At 35.8% G+C, this 15,857-nt stretch overlaps 1 protein-coding gene across 1 annotated transcript in view; it reads left to right on the forward strand.

Annotated features, from left to right (window-relative positions):
• LOC143225566 (G1/S-specific cyclin-D2-like) overlaps window positions 1–15,857 on the forward strand; it is a 35,631-nt gene that overhangs the window by 15,076 nt on the left and 4,698 nt on the right. Inside the window, exon 4 of the mRNA XM_076455263.1 lies at window positions 12,882–13,024. Coding sequence (XP_076311378.1) covers window positions 12,882–13,024 — 143 coding nt within the window. The remainder of the gene's footprint in view (window positions 1–12,881; window positions 13,025–15,857) is intronic.

Consider the following 15,857-nt stretch of genomic DNA (forward strand, 5'->3'; position numbering starts at 1 on the left):
CAGGTTCTAATTAATACCCAGAACCTAAAAACAAGAGGAAGAAAGCAAAGGATTTGGTTTCAACTTTGCAATTATCTTTTTTACGTATTTAATGAAGGACACTGACACAAGACAGCTACAGGTTAAAATAACAGTTCATGCCAAACATCCAAAAAAAAATCATAATAGGGCCTATAGTATTCTTAAGGGCATACGTATATTCGCCTTCGATCTGGTATCGAGAAGTTATTCTGTTAAACAATGAACAAGTGATAAGAACAGTTATTGTAACAATATTTATTAAATTACAAATAACTTGTCGCAGCAAGCGAAAACATTTGTTAAATACTTATAGAAAAAAATGTTTGTTCTTAATAAAGATCACTTTATGTCGCTGAAAAAATTATGAAAATACAAGAACATTTATAGTTTTAGGGGTGTGTAACAAATGATGCTCCGCTAGAATAGATAATAAAATGCATTGTATGTCACAGATATATTTTTCCTAACAAGCTAAAAGTACCTTTAGTTCCCATAAGACAAACATAAAAGTTGTATATCACAGTCCCGGGGAAAGTGTTTCATATCCAAAAACGTAACCCATAACTTTTGTAATTCGAAAATAAGCTACTGTTGTTGTTGTTTTGAATTAAGCACAAAGCTACACAATGGTCTATCTGTGCTCTCCCTACAGGGGTATCGAAACTCGGCTTTTAGCGTTGTAAGTCCGCAGACATACGCTGAGCCACTGGGAGCCGATAAGTATTGTTTGTTTTCTTATAGCAAAGCCCCACTGGGCTATCTGCTGGGCCCACCGAGAGGAATCAAACCCCTGATTTTAGCGTTGTTAATCCGGAGACTTACCGCTGGACTAGCGGGGGGCAGGGCGATAAGTCACTGAGAAGACAAATGGTGCTGCCTTGTTTTCCTATAGTTATCAGAGAAGCTAGTTTTATTTTTTTTGTTATTTCTAATTAAAATCGTTACAGACTATTTAACACACAATGAAATAAGTGTGGTGGGAAGTAAGTTAGATTCCAAAATGATTCCAACCTTAATGACGAGTATCATACAACTTGGTTATAGTTTGCATGCTATATTATCGTCTTTTTAAGTTACATTCATGTATAGGATACATTTGCAGTTGATATGAACTAGTGCAAGGTTTTCAAATTGAAACTTGGATGACTTGAAAATTTATTTGGTGTTGAACGCGGTTAAGATGTTATACGCATGTATTAGTTCGTTTTGGTTGTGAAGGAATGTAATTCCGGTTGGCGGAAAGTTTGAATATTTTATATTCGTATGCACTTTTTTCTGTCTCTTAATTTCCTACTTTATCTGATTATAAAAGGAGTTGTATTATGCATACTAGCTCAAAAGCTTACAATCTGTGTATGTCAGAACCATAAAGAAAACCCATATCTTTCATTTGGAAATAAAAAACAAACCCAGTCATGATCAAACAACCAGAACATTTTTTTTAAATGTCTTTTACTATGGGATAGCAATACTTTGACGTTTGTCCACTTTTAGTCAACCTCTATTTGTTGTTGTAAATACATCGGCCAAGAAAGTAGAAAAAAAATTACTTGCAAGTACATTAGCCACGAATGATGTACGATGGATGGTAAAACCCCGGATACTGTTTACCTTACCCTTTATGTTTTCTTATTAGCATTTAAAAATCCTCAACAGCATAAAAATAATAAAACAAAAATCTCAATCTTAACCATGTCTAGTGCTGTACGTGTATTTAATACGGTTTTATTTCACTAAATTCATACACATAAGTAAAAAATGAAAGTCCAAGTTAAATCTTCAGAAAAAAAACTAATAAACCTACAAGGTTACTGTATGTAAGTATGCACAGTATTCAAATTATACCGAGAGAAAACACTACTGTTTTAGCGCAAAGACACACAATGGGTTCTCTTCGCTTTGTCAACCCCGGATTTTAGCATATTAAGTACATAAAGTGAGTGACTTGTTTCAAAAATGTGATACTAAGATAAAAATATGATATTTTGATTGAAAAAAATTACTTCATGTGACATCACATCTAGGAACGAGAAGGCTGTCGATTGACACAATCATAAATACGCAGTAATTAAACTTTCAGTAATTCCAATCAAACGGTGCTCTGTATATATCTGCATATTTAAATAAAGTAGACGTAAAATTTAGTTCTTTTTTATTGCAATTTCTCATCGCTGTTTTCTCAAGAATTACTATAATGTGAACATTTTGGTACCTGACAATATTTGTTATTTACCGATAGATGGTTATGTCAGTACTTAAAATTTTGTTACATCCACTAAGTGTCTTTTAATCCATTCTGTCGTACTGTGCATAACCTTGGCTCTCTCGAGCTGTTGTAACGACCATGATATTTATAAGGACTATGAACCACGGTACAGTCTTCGAGGAAACAACCCATGTCTGCAAGTTTTCAAGGCCTTTTTTGTTTGCTGCAGAGGTTTTAATGAGTTCTGTGAAAATTTCCTTATCCATCCTCATACATGTTTATATTTCTCCTTCTCTAGTAACGAGACGGTCTTGACACACACACATACATACATAAATATATATATAGTATATAATTGATATGAAACTGCTGAACGATCATGTGGCCTCTTTTTTTATGCGTATTTCCATTTTAGACATCAAATTAAAAAATTACTAATTAACAGTAATGAAGTAAATAAGTTCGTGTAACGTTCAGAGAAAAAAAAACAACGCCAAAAAAGTACAAAAAAACCACACAGGTTTTAAGTAATTAAAAAATGTTAATCTAACGAAATCCCATAAAAATTAGTTAATCGCATCTGACGCTTAAAATACGATAGTTTCGAATGAAGTAAAATCAGCTCTTTGAAGAAATCGTATGCTGTGAGAATTTGTAGCAAACAGTTCTTGAAATCATTCATTTACGTTGTGATTATATTAAAACAGGTGAGGGGCATAATAATGAAACAATACAAAAATGTGCTAATGTTTTAGGCATAGGATTTGCCTCATAAAACAAATGATTATATAACAAAACAAGCAGTTAGTTATTTAAATAAATGTATATTTCGATTATTCTACTCGCAGAGATTGCAATACGATACGTGAAAGTTAACTAAAATGCATGATCTTTTAATTCTACAGATTACGTGCAGTATAAATCATAATAAGTTGTCTGATTGTGAAAAGAACTAACTTATGAAGAAAAAAAATTACGCTCGGCTATGCCATCGAGAGTTTCATTTTTTGATTATAACCGAAACGTTTACGTACACAGTTTGTTTCAATGAATTGTCGGTTTTATACAAGAGACATCAAAAAGCTCCTTTCCATGCTAAAGGTTCCAAGACATTCCTCATCAAATCTGTTTTATGGGGAAATCGTAACAGAAAATTAGAATTTCCCAGAAAGACAGAAGTGTGTTGAAGATTAGTTCCGCTTGTTTGACATGGGGTGGGTGAGGGTAGATTGAAGAAGGAAGGTGCATAGCGAAAGGCATACAATGACCCTTTTCTTTTCGCCGGACCAACCAACTACTATCGATTTCCCACGGATTTTAACATTCAATGGCTTGGTATGCAGCCAGAGGTGTTGTGAATGAACAGGTTCTGTTCATAAAGTGAATGAAGTCAACAGACACTGATGAATGGCCGAGATTCGTCAGCTAATATTGGAGGGTATCTAAATACTTAGTACAACCACCCATTTACAGTTAGATACTGTCGTTAGAACATTGTCACACAGACTACTGAAGAGACCAACGACGATGTCCACTGTCAGCTCAAATAATCCTTAACTCTGAAGTGTCCTGGATTTATTTTGGACATGCCTTCTTTCACACCATGTTGCCTACTTTTGTTGACGGCTCAAGTCATTCTGAGAACCTAATTGATTGGTCATGGCCGCATTCTATAGATAGTCACATGCTACATAATAGAATAACCTTTACTGACACGTCTACTCTCCCCACTTCTTAGTTCTGAGCTATGGCTACACAAAGCAATAGTCTTCTGGAAGGCCTATTCTCCACCTATTGCCTGCGTGTTTCAAACACACCTGTTATCTCCCAAATTCTAAGGTTATTACCATGTCCTAGATTCGTCACTTGATTATCTTTTTTGCCCTCTTTCCTATTTCCGAAATATCACCCTCTTTCTCTTTTTGTTTATTTTGTTTTCGTTCATCACGCTGAGTGGCGTTTCGAAATAAAAATTTGTTGTTGTTTTTTTTTTGCTAGTTTCACTTCAATAATTAATATACGATACAAAGAACGAAAGCAATATGAAAATTTCTCTTTATGTTTTCAACTCTCACTAAATGAAAATTATAGTTTTCCGTCATCTAAAACTAATTTTTATTAGGGTATGTGTAAATCAGTTATCTACGACCACTCACACATACACGTAAGTATGGAATTTGACTTTAAATATTTCCCTTTTAACTTAACCAACAACCTAGATAACTTGAAGAATGATGGCTTACAAACTACCATTAAGCTTAATAACAACAGAAAATCCATCTGATTGTTCAGCTTTGAACTGAATAATGGGGTTAACTGCAAGTTTTATAATATATGCACAGCTGAAATCATCAAGCGCTTTTTGTGGAATCGCGGCACTAACTTGGACCTTAACATCCGCAGCCCACTATCATATCCATTAAATCCTGCTCGATCCAGGCTTTGAAAAAAAAATGAGCAATTATTTGAAAGTTGATATCATTCATGTTTTTATAAATGTTTATGACATTCTATTGTATTTATTGTAGTTTACATCAGTAAAATGACTCAAATTTAATTAAAACACTTCTAAAATCCAACTTTTACAATTATTAAAAATCTAGAAAAAATTTACATATAAGCGTAACTCTGAATTAAATAAAGAGTACGTTAACAAAAAGCACATACCATGTTCTCAAAAATACGCGTGTCGTACCAGCTCAATTTTGGACAAAAATAATTTAGATATCCTGATGAAAGAACAAGATATGTTTGAAACTTGTATGTATTATGCAAACCGAGTGGTTTATAAACACGCTTGCCTTTTCGGTATTGACCGCAGCACTGAATTTTGCTTTACAGAAATCAGATCTGATGAGCTCGGTGATTTAGTGAAGGCCATATCTTAAGAGTGCATGTGTAGCTGTAGATATCAAAATAGCACAGTCAATAGAACTGTTGAATTAACCTTAACATGAAACGCTAGCACTGCTTGGTTGACTGTCAAGGCTTCCTAAAACCGTGAACTATAGTCACCCTGTTTTCAGACAGAAGAATATGAATGTGGGTGAAAAGTTAGTTTGAATTCAAGTAGTATAATCTAATACCCTCATATTTTCTCTTAGTGATTAAATTACTAAGAGCAAAACTGAATATGGATGTGTATCATTCTTGGTCTAAACGAGTGGTGTATTGCTAAATTTTATAATGCCAGACATGTGACGTTACCATCATGGTAAAGATCTCGTATTCCAATCTTAAATACTATTTGAGTCTATCTATAAATATAAAGACGCAATGTGTGTGTTTGTTTGCACCTTTATTCGAGCCTATTGTGACAATTTCAACTAAAATTTATATGTAAACACTATGAGCTATAGGGAATGTCCTAAGGGATCAAAACTGAACTCAACGCTATTTCTATTTTGTAAAGCCTGTTTGGTTAATCACTTCCAGCCTACTAGATCAATCTCAATAGTCTTAGCAGGGTGATGCTTTAGACAATGTTAAATGCTCTTAAGGGATTCAAAGTATAAAAGTTACTAAACTGTTATTAAAACAAATTATTTCGTGGTCAATAATACGGTGTTAAAAGGTGGGATTGCCTTATAATCTTTATTGATAAATAGAAAGCAAACTGCAAATGTTGTTTATGAAAAAGTTATTTAAAAATTTTAATATAAAGTTTATGTTCAAGCTATTACTTTGAAGTATATGGTTGCTGTTAAAATTACATTGTTTTAATTAAGTTTACACACTCCCTGTCAGTTGAAGGGTGATTTAAATAATGAAAACGCATGTGGGACTAATTATCTGAGACAACTCACATCAGTAATAAACTGAATACGCATAAGCTAACGACAGAGCGCACACACAACTTTTTTAAAATTAAGTAGCAAAGGAAAAAACAAAAACAAATAGGTATCACATAAACATCACTAAAATAAACTAAAACAGACATAGAATGGTTGTTAGAGGCGTTCGTTCGAATCCTATCACCAAACATTCTCGCCCTTCCAGCTTTAGGAGCATTATGTATAACGGTCAATCCCACATTTTGTTGATAAAGAGTAGCTCAAAAGTTGGCGGTGAACAGCTTTGACTAGCTACCTTCCATCTCGCTTATCACTTCTAAATTGTCTCTCAGTGACACGGCAAAATGTCTACAGACTTACACCGAGAGAAACCGGGTTTCGACACCCGTGGGAGGTAGAACACCGATAGCCGATTGTGTAGCTTTGTGCTTAATGTTAATCAATTAATCAATTAGTTCTAAATTAGGAACGGCTAGCGAAGATAGCCATCGAATAGCTTTGCACAAAATTTAACAAACAAAGAAAAAAGTACATGAGAAACACTTTTAAAACGACATCTTATTCATTTACTACATTTCTTATTGCACTACGTCACTAACAACTTTGTCTTTTATAATGTTTTACACAACTATCCTACCAACACAATTAAATGAAAACAAGTAAAACTTCTTTGTATGTTTTTGAAATATTAAGTATTTTAAATACAGTATTACTGTAAAATGTATTTTATTAAGTGTTTAATACCATGTTTCTGTGTCTTAATAATCATGTGCTCTGTGACAAAATCATTTCACTATCTTAATGCTTTGATATCTGCTCATGAACCGGAGTGATCGCACAATGCCTGATGCAAACTCCCGAGAGAGAGTGACAGTATGTGTGCTAGGTGGAACGAAAGTGCTCTCTCTTTAGTAGAGAGAAACGGGGTGTTCTCGGACGTCTTGAAATTTCATTAAGAAGGACATTTAACTTCTTATGAAATTTAATACCTTATTTTTAAAGACATATTTTTAGTTGTTGATATGTTGGGAGTCGACTCCAATTTCAGGTGCCAGAACGCATTACACCCCCTGGTATAAATCACTTACCACACAGTTGGTGCTTTTATTTTGTATTGAAATAAAAAGATGTTACTGATTAGTTATCAACGCGCCAACCGTCCATGCCTTTGTTCGTCACATCTTGTATTCCCCAATGGCTCAGCGGTAAGTCTGAGAGCTCACACCCCTAAAAAACAGGTTTCGATACTCGTGTAGGCACGGAATAGATAACACATTTTGTAGTTTTGTTATCAACAAATGAATAAACAAATACATCCTGTTATAAACATGGTGTTTACCTTATACGTAAAACTAGAAACTGTCAAGCTAACCTACGCGAATTCGTCTTCAGATTCCATACAAATTGATAGATCCTGCTTTTGGTGTTTTATGAAACGATCTAAGTTAGTGAATTAGTAAATCAATTTGCGTTATTAAAGCACCAATGTTTACGTAAACCATTTCATCTAGTGTTTACTTGTTTTGCTGAAATAAAATTGCAAAATTTATCAGTAAGCTAATCTATATTTGAACATGAAAATCCTGGTGAATAATGTTCAACAATAATTTCTATCACACCTTCAACATATGTATGAAGTTTAAATACAGCAGTGGGCAAAATAGACATGCTATAAGTAGGCGGCGGACGTCCAGTTTCCCAGGCCCTCACACGTTGCCTATTGGTTTTTGAAATGCACGGGTAGGGTCACACCCGGTGGCTTATCGTTGGTTCTACAGCTTGTGGAATTTGATCACATGAAGGTGATGTCGGTTAGGAGAGCACGTGCGTGTACTGTATAGACGGTTTTGTCAATGAACTGGTTTTTCTCCTGCCTGCAGCTATTGTATTTGTATCCAGGGGAGCAGTTAGAAATGTATTATATATGTGAGTGTAGTGGTCAGACTATCATGTACATTCGCATGCATAGGTGCTTCTTGGCGCCAAATAGTGCTATAAGTGTATGAGCTAGCCGATTTGTAAGGGAAGATAGGAGAATTTGATGTACAATAACCGTGAAATCTTTGTTTTTATGCGTCCCATTCAGTACGCTAATGTAAAACTGAAACTGTATACCTATTTTAACGTATAACGTCACATTAATATATGAATTTTAGGTGCAAGTTTGGGTTTGCCAATTAACACTTTTAGTTCGATCCTTATGGAGAGCATATTACATATAAACCATTGTATGGCTTCGTACTTAACTCCCACACTGCCGCATTTATAGCTTTAAACACCGCGTTGTCAAACCATCGATTAGTTAGTTTTGAATATCGGATTAACGGACGTATCAACAAACGCAGCATAAAAGTATGTTTAAATTATTGATCCTTCGTTTGCGAAGATGATACAGCTTGAGCGTTACCTAACTTCGTTGCTTGAGTTTTGAAAAGGAATTCATCCAAGGATCTCCAACTATCTATACTCCTAAGGCTCGTATTACTCACACGTTATTCTTTGTATCGGAAACTTCACTACCGACTTGCACAACAGGTAAGCACCTGAGAATATAAAAGAACGACATTCCACTAGCATGAGGGTCAGGACAAAAACTTTCCTGGGCGGGTTCACAGTCTACCAGCACAAGGTGGACTAACCATTTCTCACCAATGAGTGAATTATTTCCACCAGTTTGTTTTCAACAGGGATTATTCCGTATTGACAAGTGGCGACACCCAGCCTCGTCACAAAAGCTTCCGACTTCAAAGGATTTCCATATGTGCATAACGTTTAAAGCTTTAACCTCTTTACATTTTCAGTACCAAATGACACTGCACTTAGAAGTAACGATTATTATTTTATTTATTATTTTTTACAAAGTTTCAAGCGAAAAGTAAAGTGACACTTTCTTAACAAATTTATTCATAAAGCTGACGTTTGTAAACGGCTATAGATTTCACTGTATTTAAAGAGTGAAAAAGAATCTGTAAAAGTTGTCCAGGAAAGTGTTTGTTTGTATTAATAATTTTTATACTATACAGAGTAATGCAAAGTTGCCCCCCTCAAAGTTTCTAGTCTTGTTTAGTTAAATACCGATGCAACGGTGATAAAATTGAGTAATTACACTGTTAGGTGGAATTTTAACTTGTTTATATATATATATATATATATATATATATTTATGAACTTACTCGGAGGTAACGATCACTAAGTTTTTCATTCTCAGATTAATCAAAATAATCAGAGAACACGCACAGTTTCTTTCACTTAATTGACTCTTCCAACACAGGAAGTTATGCGATTAAACTCCCAGTTGTATATTCACACAGACTACGAATCTTTTGTTTGCAAATAACTATAATCATTTTCTTACGAGCGGACGTTGCAATATGAACAGTCAGATCACGTGCCTTCTTTGGCACGCGGTGCAGCATGTTTTAACCAGCATTCCCGCCAGAGGTACCTTTATATACCTGTTCATTCTCTGGTTGAAACGGGTTTGAGCATATATGGAAGAAAAGAAATTATTCGGTTTTGTTTGATGTTAACGTCTGTTATCGCCCACGTACTGACTCCATGTTTTGAAGGGAAATCCCCCTTTCTGAGCTCGATACAGGAGTCAGAGAAATAAGGCAGGTTTTCTAGATAAACATTTCACGTGTGTGAAGATAACATAAGAACTATTTGTAGATAATAATTAATGTTTGTGCACACTCTTTCAATACCATCACACTCTCTACTTGTTGTTGAAAACTAACATCAACTGCTTTTAATAAGAGTCGTTAGAAAACATTTCTATGAAAACTTTCTACATATATATGCTTACTGTAAGGAGTTACCCTGTTTAACACTATTACATATACTGTGACATACGGGTTCTTTTTGGATAAAATTTTCTTGGTACCAAGTTTATTAAATTCCATTTATGAAACTAATGCAAACGATTGTGTGAATTTTGTTGCTATTTGTTACAGTTCTGATGTGTGAATTTGTAATCAATGAGATAATTATTGGAACAAGTAAATGAATTTGTTCTGATACTTAACGACCAACGATTCTATATATAATACATACAACATATAATACTATCTTTATGCTTTTGTATGTCAGTATAAATACTGTGTTTAGAAACGCGGACTCTTCCTCTGCCCTTCGTTATAAATTATAAAAAGCATCTAACCTTTTTTACATGAAATTTATTAATACCAACCTATGTCATTCAGGCTTTAATCAAATGTATCGATCTTAAACTTTAATCTAACACAGCAGTTCTACAGAAACTGAAAGTACAAAGGAAAAGTCATTACAAAGAAAAACAAGAACCAAGTACTTTTGGATGAAACGACTTCACAGGGCGGTGTAGAAGGTCATTTGACCGATACGTTGACCACTTAATTCAGTTATTTTTCCTTAAAACGATTTTAAATTTTGTTTTTGTACTTGTTTATTGTCCATGGCACAGATTTACGACCAGCCGTTCTTTCAGATTTTACACAAACAATAAACGTAAGTTTTAGTGCAAAAATATCCTTGGGGCAAATATAGTGAAAACTTTCATCCATTTTATGATTCATTTTTGTTAAAATTTATTCCAAAAATGCATTGTTTCGTACTTTTATGACATGTGATGAAAGTTATAAACGGGCAGTGAAAAGTTTCGAATATCATTAAAAAAAAAAGATATGTGTGTGTATAATGGTACCAGTAATTTAAACAATGGCGTGCATGCCACGAGACCGTGCGCAGGAATTTAAATGTGACCGCTACTGACGTGGAAGTGGGGTGAGACACGGTAAATATAGCCATATTAAATATATAGAAACCATATCACCACACACACAGACATTATACACATAGAAACAAATTGCATTAAACTCACCAAAAATGACCGAGTCTGTACACGACTGTGCTGTAGAATTAATTATCTTTCACAGTTACATATTATCTCAGCACTTAACAATAATCTTAACCTTCAATAAGGCTTCCTCAAGGTGATTTTTACTGCTTGCAATTTGTAAATGCTAGAACTGTAACTCTAACTTTCGCCGCGGGCAACCTCTAGGTAGGTGAACGTCTTTCTTAGTCACGAGAGGAATGTTGCTAATCCGGTCTGAATCAAACATCAACTGTTCTCTTTGGTCCGATGCTAGAAAAATGAAAACGTTTGTTTGTCTATAACAAGTTCTCTAGCTATGAAACAAGCGTCTTTTATTAATAACATATTGACTAATGGAAGATAAAAATGTTATGCATGTTCCCGGAGAGATTAGACAGAACAAGGATATTTAGCGGTGTAAGACTAGAGGGAAAGTAGCTGGTCATCACCACCCACCGCCAACTCTTGGGCTATTCTTTTACTAACGAATAAGAGGATTGACCGTCACATTATAACGCCCCCACGGCTGAAAGGGCGAGCATGTGTGGCGCGACGGGGATGTGAACCCGCGACCCTCACATTAGGAGTCGCACGCCTTAACACGCTTGGCCATGTCGGGCCGCACCAACATTTGGCAAAAAAAAAACTTATAACACAACATTCCAGTAAACACCAAATTTATTCCAAAAACCAAGAACAAAACTAAAGTCCATACTATGTAAAAACTACATTGACAAACACAACACCAACATAATTTACAAAGTACAATGCAACAACTGCCGCGACTTTATATTAGAGAAACAAGTAGACAAATGAAAACTAGATTTAAAGAACACAAAAAATACCTTCACAAGTTTTTGAGCATTGCAAGTCAAATAAACACGACATAACCGTAGAAAACTCCCTGATACTAAGTAGAGAAACAAATTAAACAAACGCAAAATCAAAGAAGCCCTACTTATACAGCAATTTAAACCAAATTTAAACCAATATAAAGGAATATCTATATACCTATACTAATTAATAACCTAACATCCACCTGCAACGCCCCCTACGATCCCATATTCTCGCCCCTAATACGTGTGTCCGGCAACGGTCGGTTGCAAACTCTCTTTGTTAACCTGAAGATGACCAAAGAAGGTTGAAACGTTTTTTGATAGTTTTACCTTTGTTCTCTGCTTATCAATAAAGGTAATAATACTCATACCAGCTGTTCTGAGATACATTTTTAACCAGTTCTGTTTGTTTGAAATTGTATTTGGGAGAGATTTTATATAGCTTTATAAAAATGAAAGCAGTTGCTCTTATTATATTTTTACCGCGTGAAACAATCACCTCCCGAAACTATATATTCCCTTATGTTTAGCAGAGGGCGTGGGAAAGAAGGCGAATCACTTGTGAGCAGAACTCCCTATAGATAGCGGCGGGTTATGCACCTGAAGAAAGAACCTATCCACCAGAAGTTCCCCAATAGAATGGGGTACTGTAATAAAGGTTATTGTTAATACATTTGACTACAATATGTTCTGTGCAAGAGAAGTAATAATTATTGAGAGGCGAACGTTACAGGTTTTTAGGACACTGGGATTTCAGTTCTATAAAAGCATACAATTTGTTAAACATGTTCACACAAAAACTGCACTGTAAGTTTAGTAGGATACTGTGTTAACTGACATGAACACATGTATATGTGTGTGTATTCACACATTTTTATGTCAATACTTGGACATATTTTAGCTGTTTTTGAAAAGTGTGAAGAATCTGTGTGAGTGGTCAACGAACGGAACATAACACCCCTCCCCTCCAAGAAATAGTCCTCTTAAAAGTTACCTTTCAACATAAAAATTACTGATTATGTAGTAGAAAGTATCAATATATTATTGCTTCTTTCTAAAAGGTCCTTGATATCAGTCATAAAATGAGTCATTTTACAGATTGTATACTGAGAAGTTTCGTGGAATAACTACAATATCCCAAACGTTTTTTGTTTTGTTTTTTTCAGACTTCAATTTTTCCTTCTATCCTCCATCAATGGTTGCCGCAGCCTCAGTGGGTGCCGCTGTGCAAGGCTTGCTTTGGCTTGGTGAACAATGGTCTTCTCAGAAACTATTGGCCAGGCTGCATCAGATCCTAGGCATCGAAGTGGTAAGTTTTGTTTGTGTATATATATATTTTAACGTGTCTCGAGACTCGTGTATTTTAGTATTTTAATACTGCTTGACACTCTAGAAGAGAAAAGTTTCAACACTTATTGCTAAGTAGGGCACTTGAATTTCTACAGTAATGTGCTATTTCTCTAATTATAAAAAATGCATTTTTGATCAATGAGTTGATATAATTATGGAGATAGTTTCTTTGTTTAGTCTATCAGCTATCTTTGAAAGAGAGCAGACCACAAAAATGCCTCGGCATACTAAGAAAAAGAGCACTTGTTTCAACGGTCACTGGAGTCACAATTGCAGTGCGTTTTCCAACTACATTCTTCGTCGTTCATTTCAATTGATCCATTCTTGTAAAATGTTAAATAGGACGGTTCTCAATGAAGCGATACTAGTTTGATGTCAGCAAGAACGTATCCATAATTATCTTGTATTTGGTGACAACTGACAGAGAAAAGGGGATCACCCCGCATATGATGAGTAAGCAGAGACAGGATGTAGGACAGAGTTTTTGCTCCCGTCTACCGAGAAGGAAACCTTATCCTGAGGTAGTTCAGCCTGGGAATTGACGCAGGGATGTGACGAACTTGATAATCACTGCATCCCGTTACCCTTCTTCTTCGTCTTGTTCTTCTGCCTTGGAGCTCTCACGTTTTTGCCCATCCATTCAAGGTCAGAACCGGACGGGAAGCGGCCCCTTCTTCTTATGCTTACCGAATGAGTATAATGAAGTGTCGTAGCCTGTAGTGGTAGGTCTAATCGCACATTCCATCATTGCCTACCGCCTCATCACAAAGTGACTGTAAACGGCTGGGGATAGAGTTGCGCTCCACCCATATTCTGATGTGAAGCCACAGACCAAAACAGTGCACCCCCACAGTATATTGGGCAAGCGGCTTTCATTCCAAACATCCGCTGGAAGGCGGGCTATTTCGGCGTCTTTTACTGTACATTTCTTCCCATTCAGTTTATTTTCATTCACTGAAAAATCCTCTGTCCTGCGGTTCTTTATCCACTAGCAGCGATCGGTTTACATGTTGACCCGCTGAGTCTCATGCTCATCTCGACGTCCTTGGATAGCTTATTAGAACGCTAAGCAACTCACCTTGTTAAAAAAGAAATACATATATATATATATATATATAGAGAGAGAGAGAGAAATACTGTGTTATTTATTCGGTGAACAAACATGCTAAAAAGCATTTAAAAATTACTTTTTGCTGACAGTAGTAAGTATCATTGACTCACATAGGGTTTTATTTGGTTTGATTTTTTTTCTGTTAACTGCAAAGCTCCAAAATGGAATATCTAGTTATGCCTAATGTAGGTTTCTAACCCTGCATTTGAGCGTTATAAGTCCTCATGGCTACTGTTAATCCTCCGTGGAGCTCTCATTTAGGTAACAAAACCCACGTCTTAATCTGGCAGGCCACGTGCGTGGCTAATGATAAATTCTCGACCTATAAATAGGACCTGGTGGTTAGAGTGTTCACAACCAGTATATAGTGGGATCGAAGTTTGTCGTCTATCACACCTGCGGGGGATGGGTGTTATAATGTTATGGTTAATCATACTATTCGATTAGTGTAGCCCAAGAGTAGCGAGCGGTGAGCGTTGTTAAGTAGCTGCTCTCCCTCTAGTCTAGTCTATCATTTTAAATTTAGAAATGATTAGCGTAGAAAGCCCTCGAGCAGCTTTCTGTGAAACTCAACAAAAACAAACACGGACGTATAAAGGAACTGAAGTACAGAATAAAATAGTTTATTATAGAAGAACTGATGTGAAGTGTGATGAGAGAGGTAAAAAATTTAACAGTTTAACGGAATTGCGCATTGGTTGGTAAGTAAGAACATCATTAGCTTGTAAAAATAACTGCCACTATACGTACAACAAGTAGCCTGGCGAGTTGATTATAAAATTCTTGTTTCGATGTTATTACATACAATACAATTCCAGAGCACTACCTATTTCTTTGGCCACATACTCAGGCACGTTCTGCGCGCATATCCAAAGAAGTGTCTTCAATGTGAGAAAGCTATAGTAAAACCGAGACAATTTCAGAGACTTGTCTACAATACGGGTCTTAATAAACAAGTAATGGTTATCTTTCATCAACTTAGCTAGTTTTGTGCTGTGGAGAGCAGATAAAACTAAAACAGTTGTACTTTTTATTCTATGATGACTTGAGTTTTGTTCTAATGTGGGATTTAGTATTTTATATATCATAATTTCAGACACCCAAACTATCTAACTATGACAAGACTGTTTGGTAAATGCATACATATGTTTTTTTTCACATGTAACCCACTCATGGCAATTGAAAACGTGCGTAAAGCAACACTAAGGCCCAGCATGGCCAGGTGATTGAGGCACTCGACTCGTAATCTGAGGGTCGCGGGTTCGAATCCCCGTCACACGAAACATGCTCGCTCTTTCAGCTGTAGGAACGTTATAATGCTACGGTCAATCCCACTATTCGCTGGTAAAAGAGTAGCCCAAGAGTTGGCTGTGGGTGGCGATGACTAGTTGCCTTCCCTCTAGTCTTATACTGCTAAATTAGGAACAGCTAGCGCAGATAGCCCTCGTGTAGCTTTGCGCGAAATTCAAAAAACAAACAAACAGAGCAACACTAGTAACTTAAATAGGCGACAGCAGTATTTATTGTGAAGCAGGAAAATTCTTTTTTGCTAAAACTTGTCTTTTGGACCATTTGAAACTACTGTCAGTTACCTACAAGTTCCTATTATTTCCCTTAACTAAAGAAATCTCCTGCAAATCAATTTAAAATAGCAACAGGCCTTAGCAACAAGTGCATTTCC

This window comes from Tachypleus tridentatus, chromosome 9 (genome assembly GCF_004210375.1).
Source record: "Tachypleus tridentatus isolate NWPU-2018 chromosome 9, ASM421037v1, whole genome shotgun sequence".
In the NCBI taxonomy this organism is placed as follows: domain Eukaryota; kingdom Metazoa; phylum Arthropoda; class Merostomata; order Xiphosura; family Limulidae; genus Tachypleus; species Tachypleus tridentatus.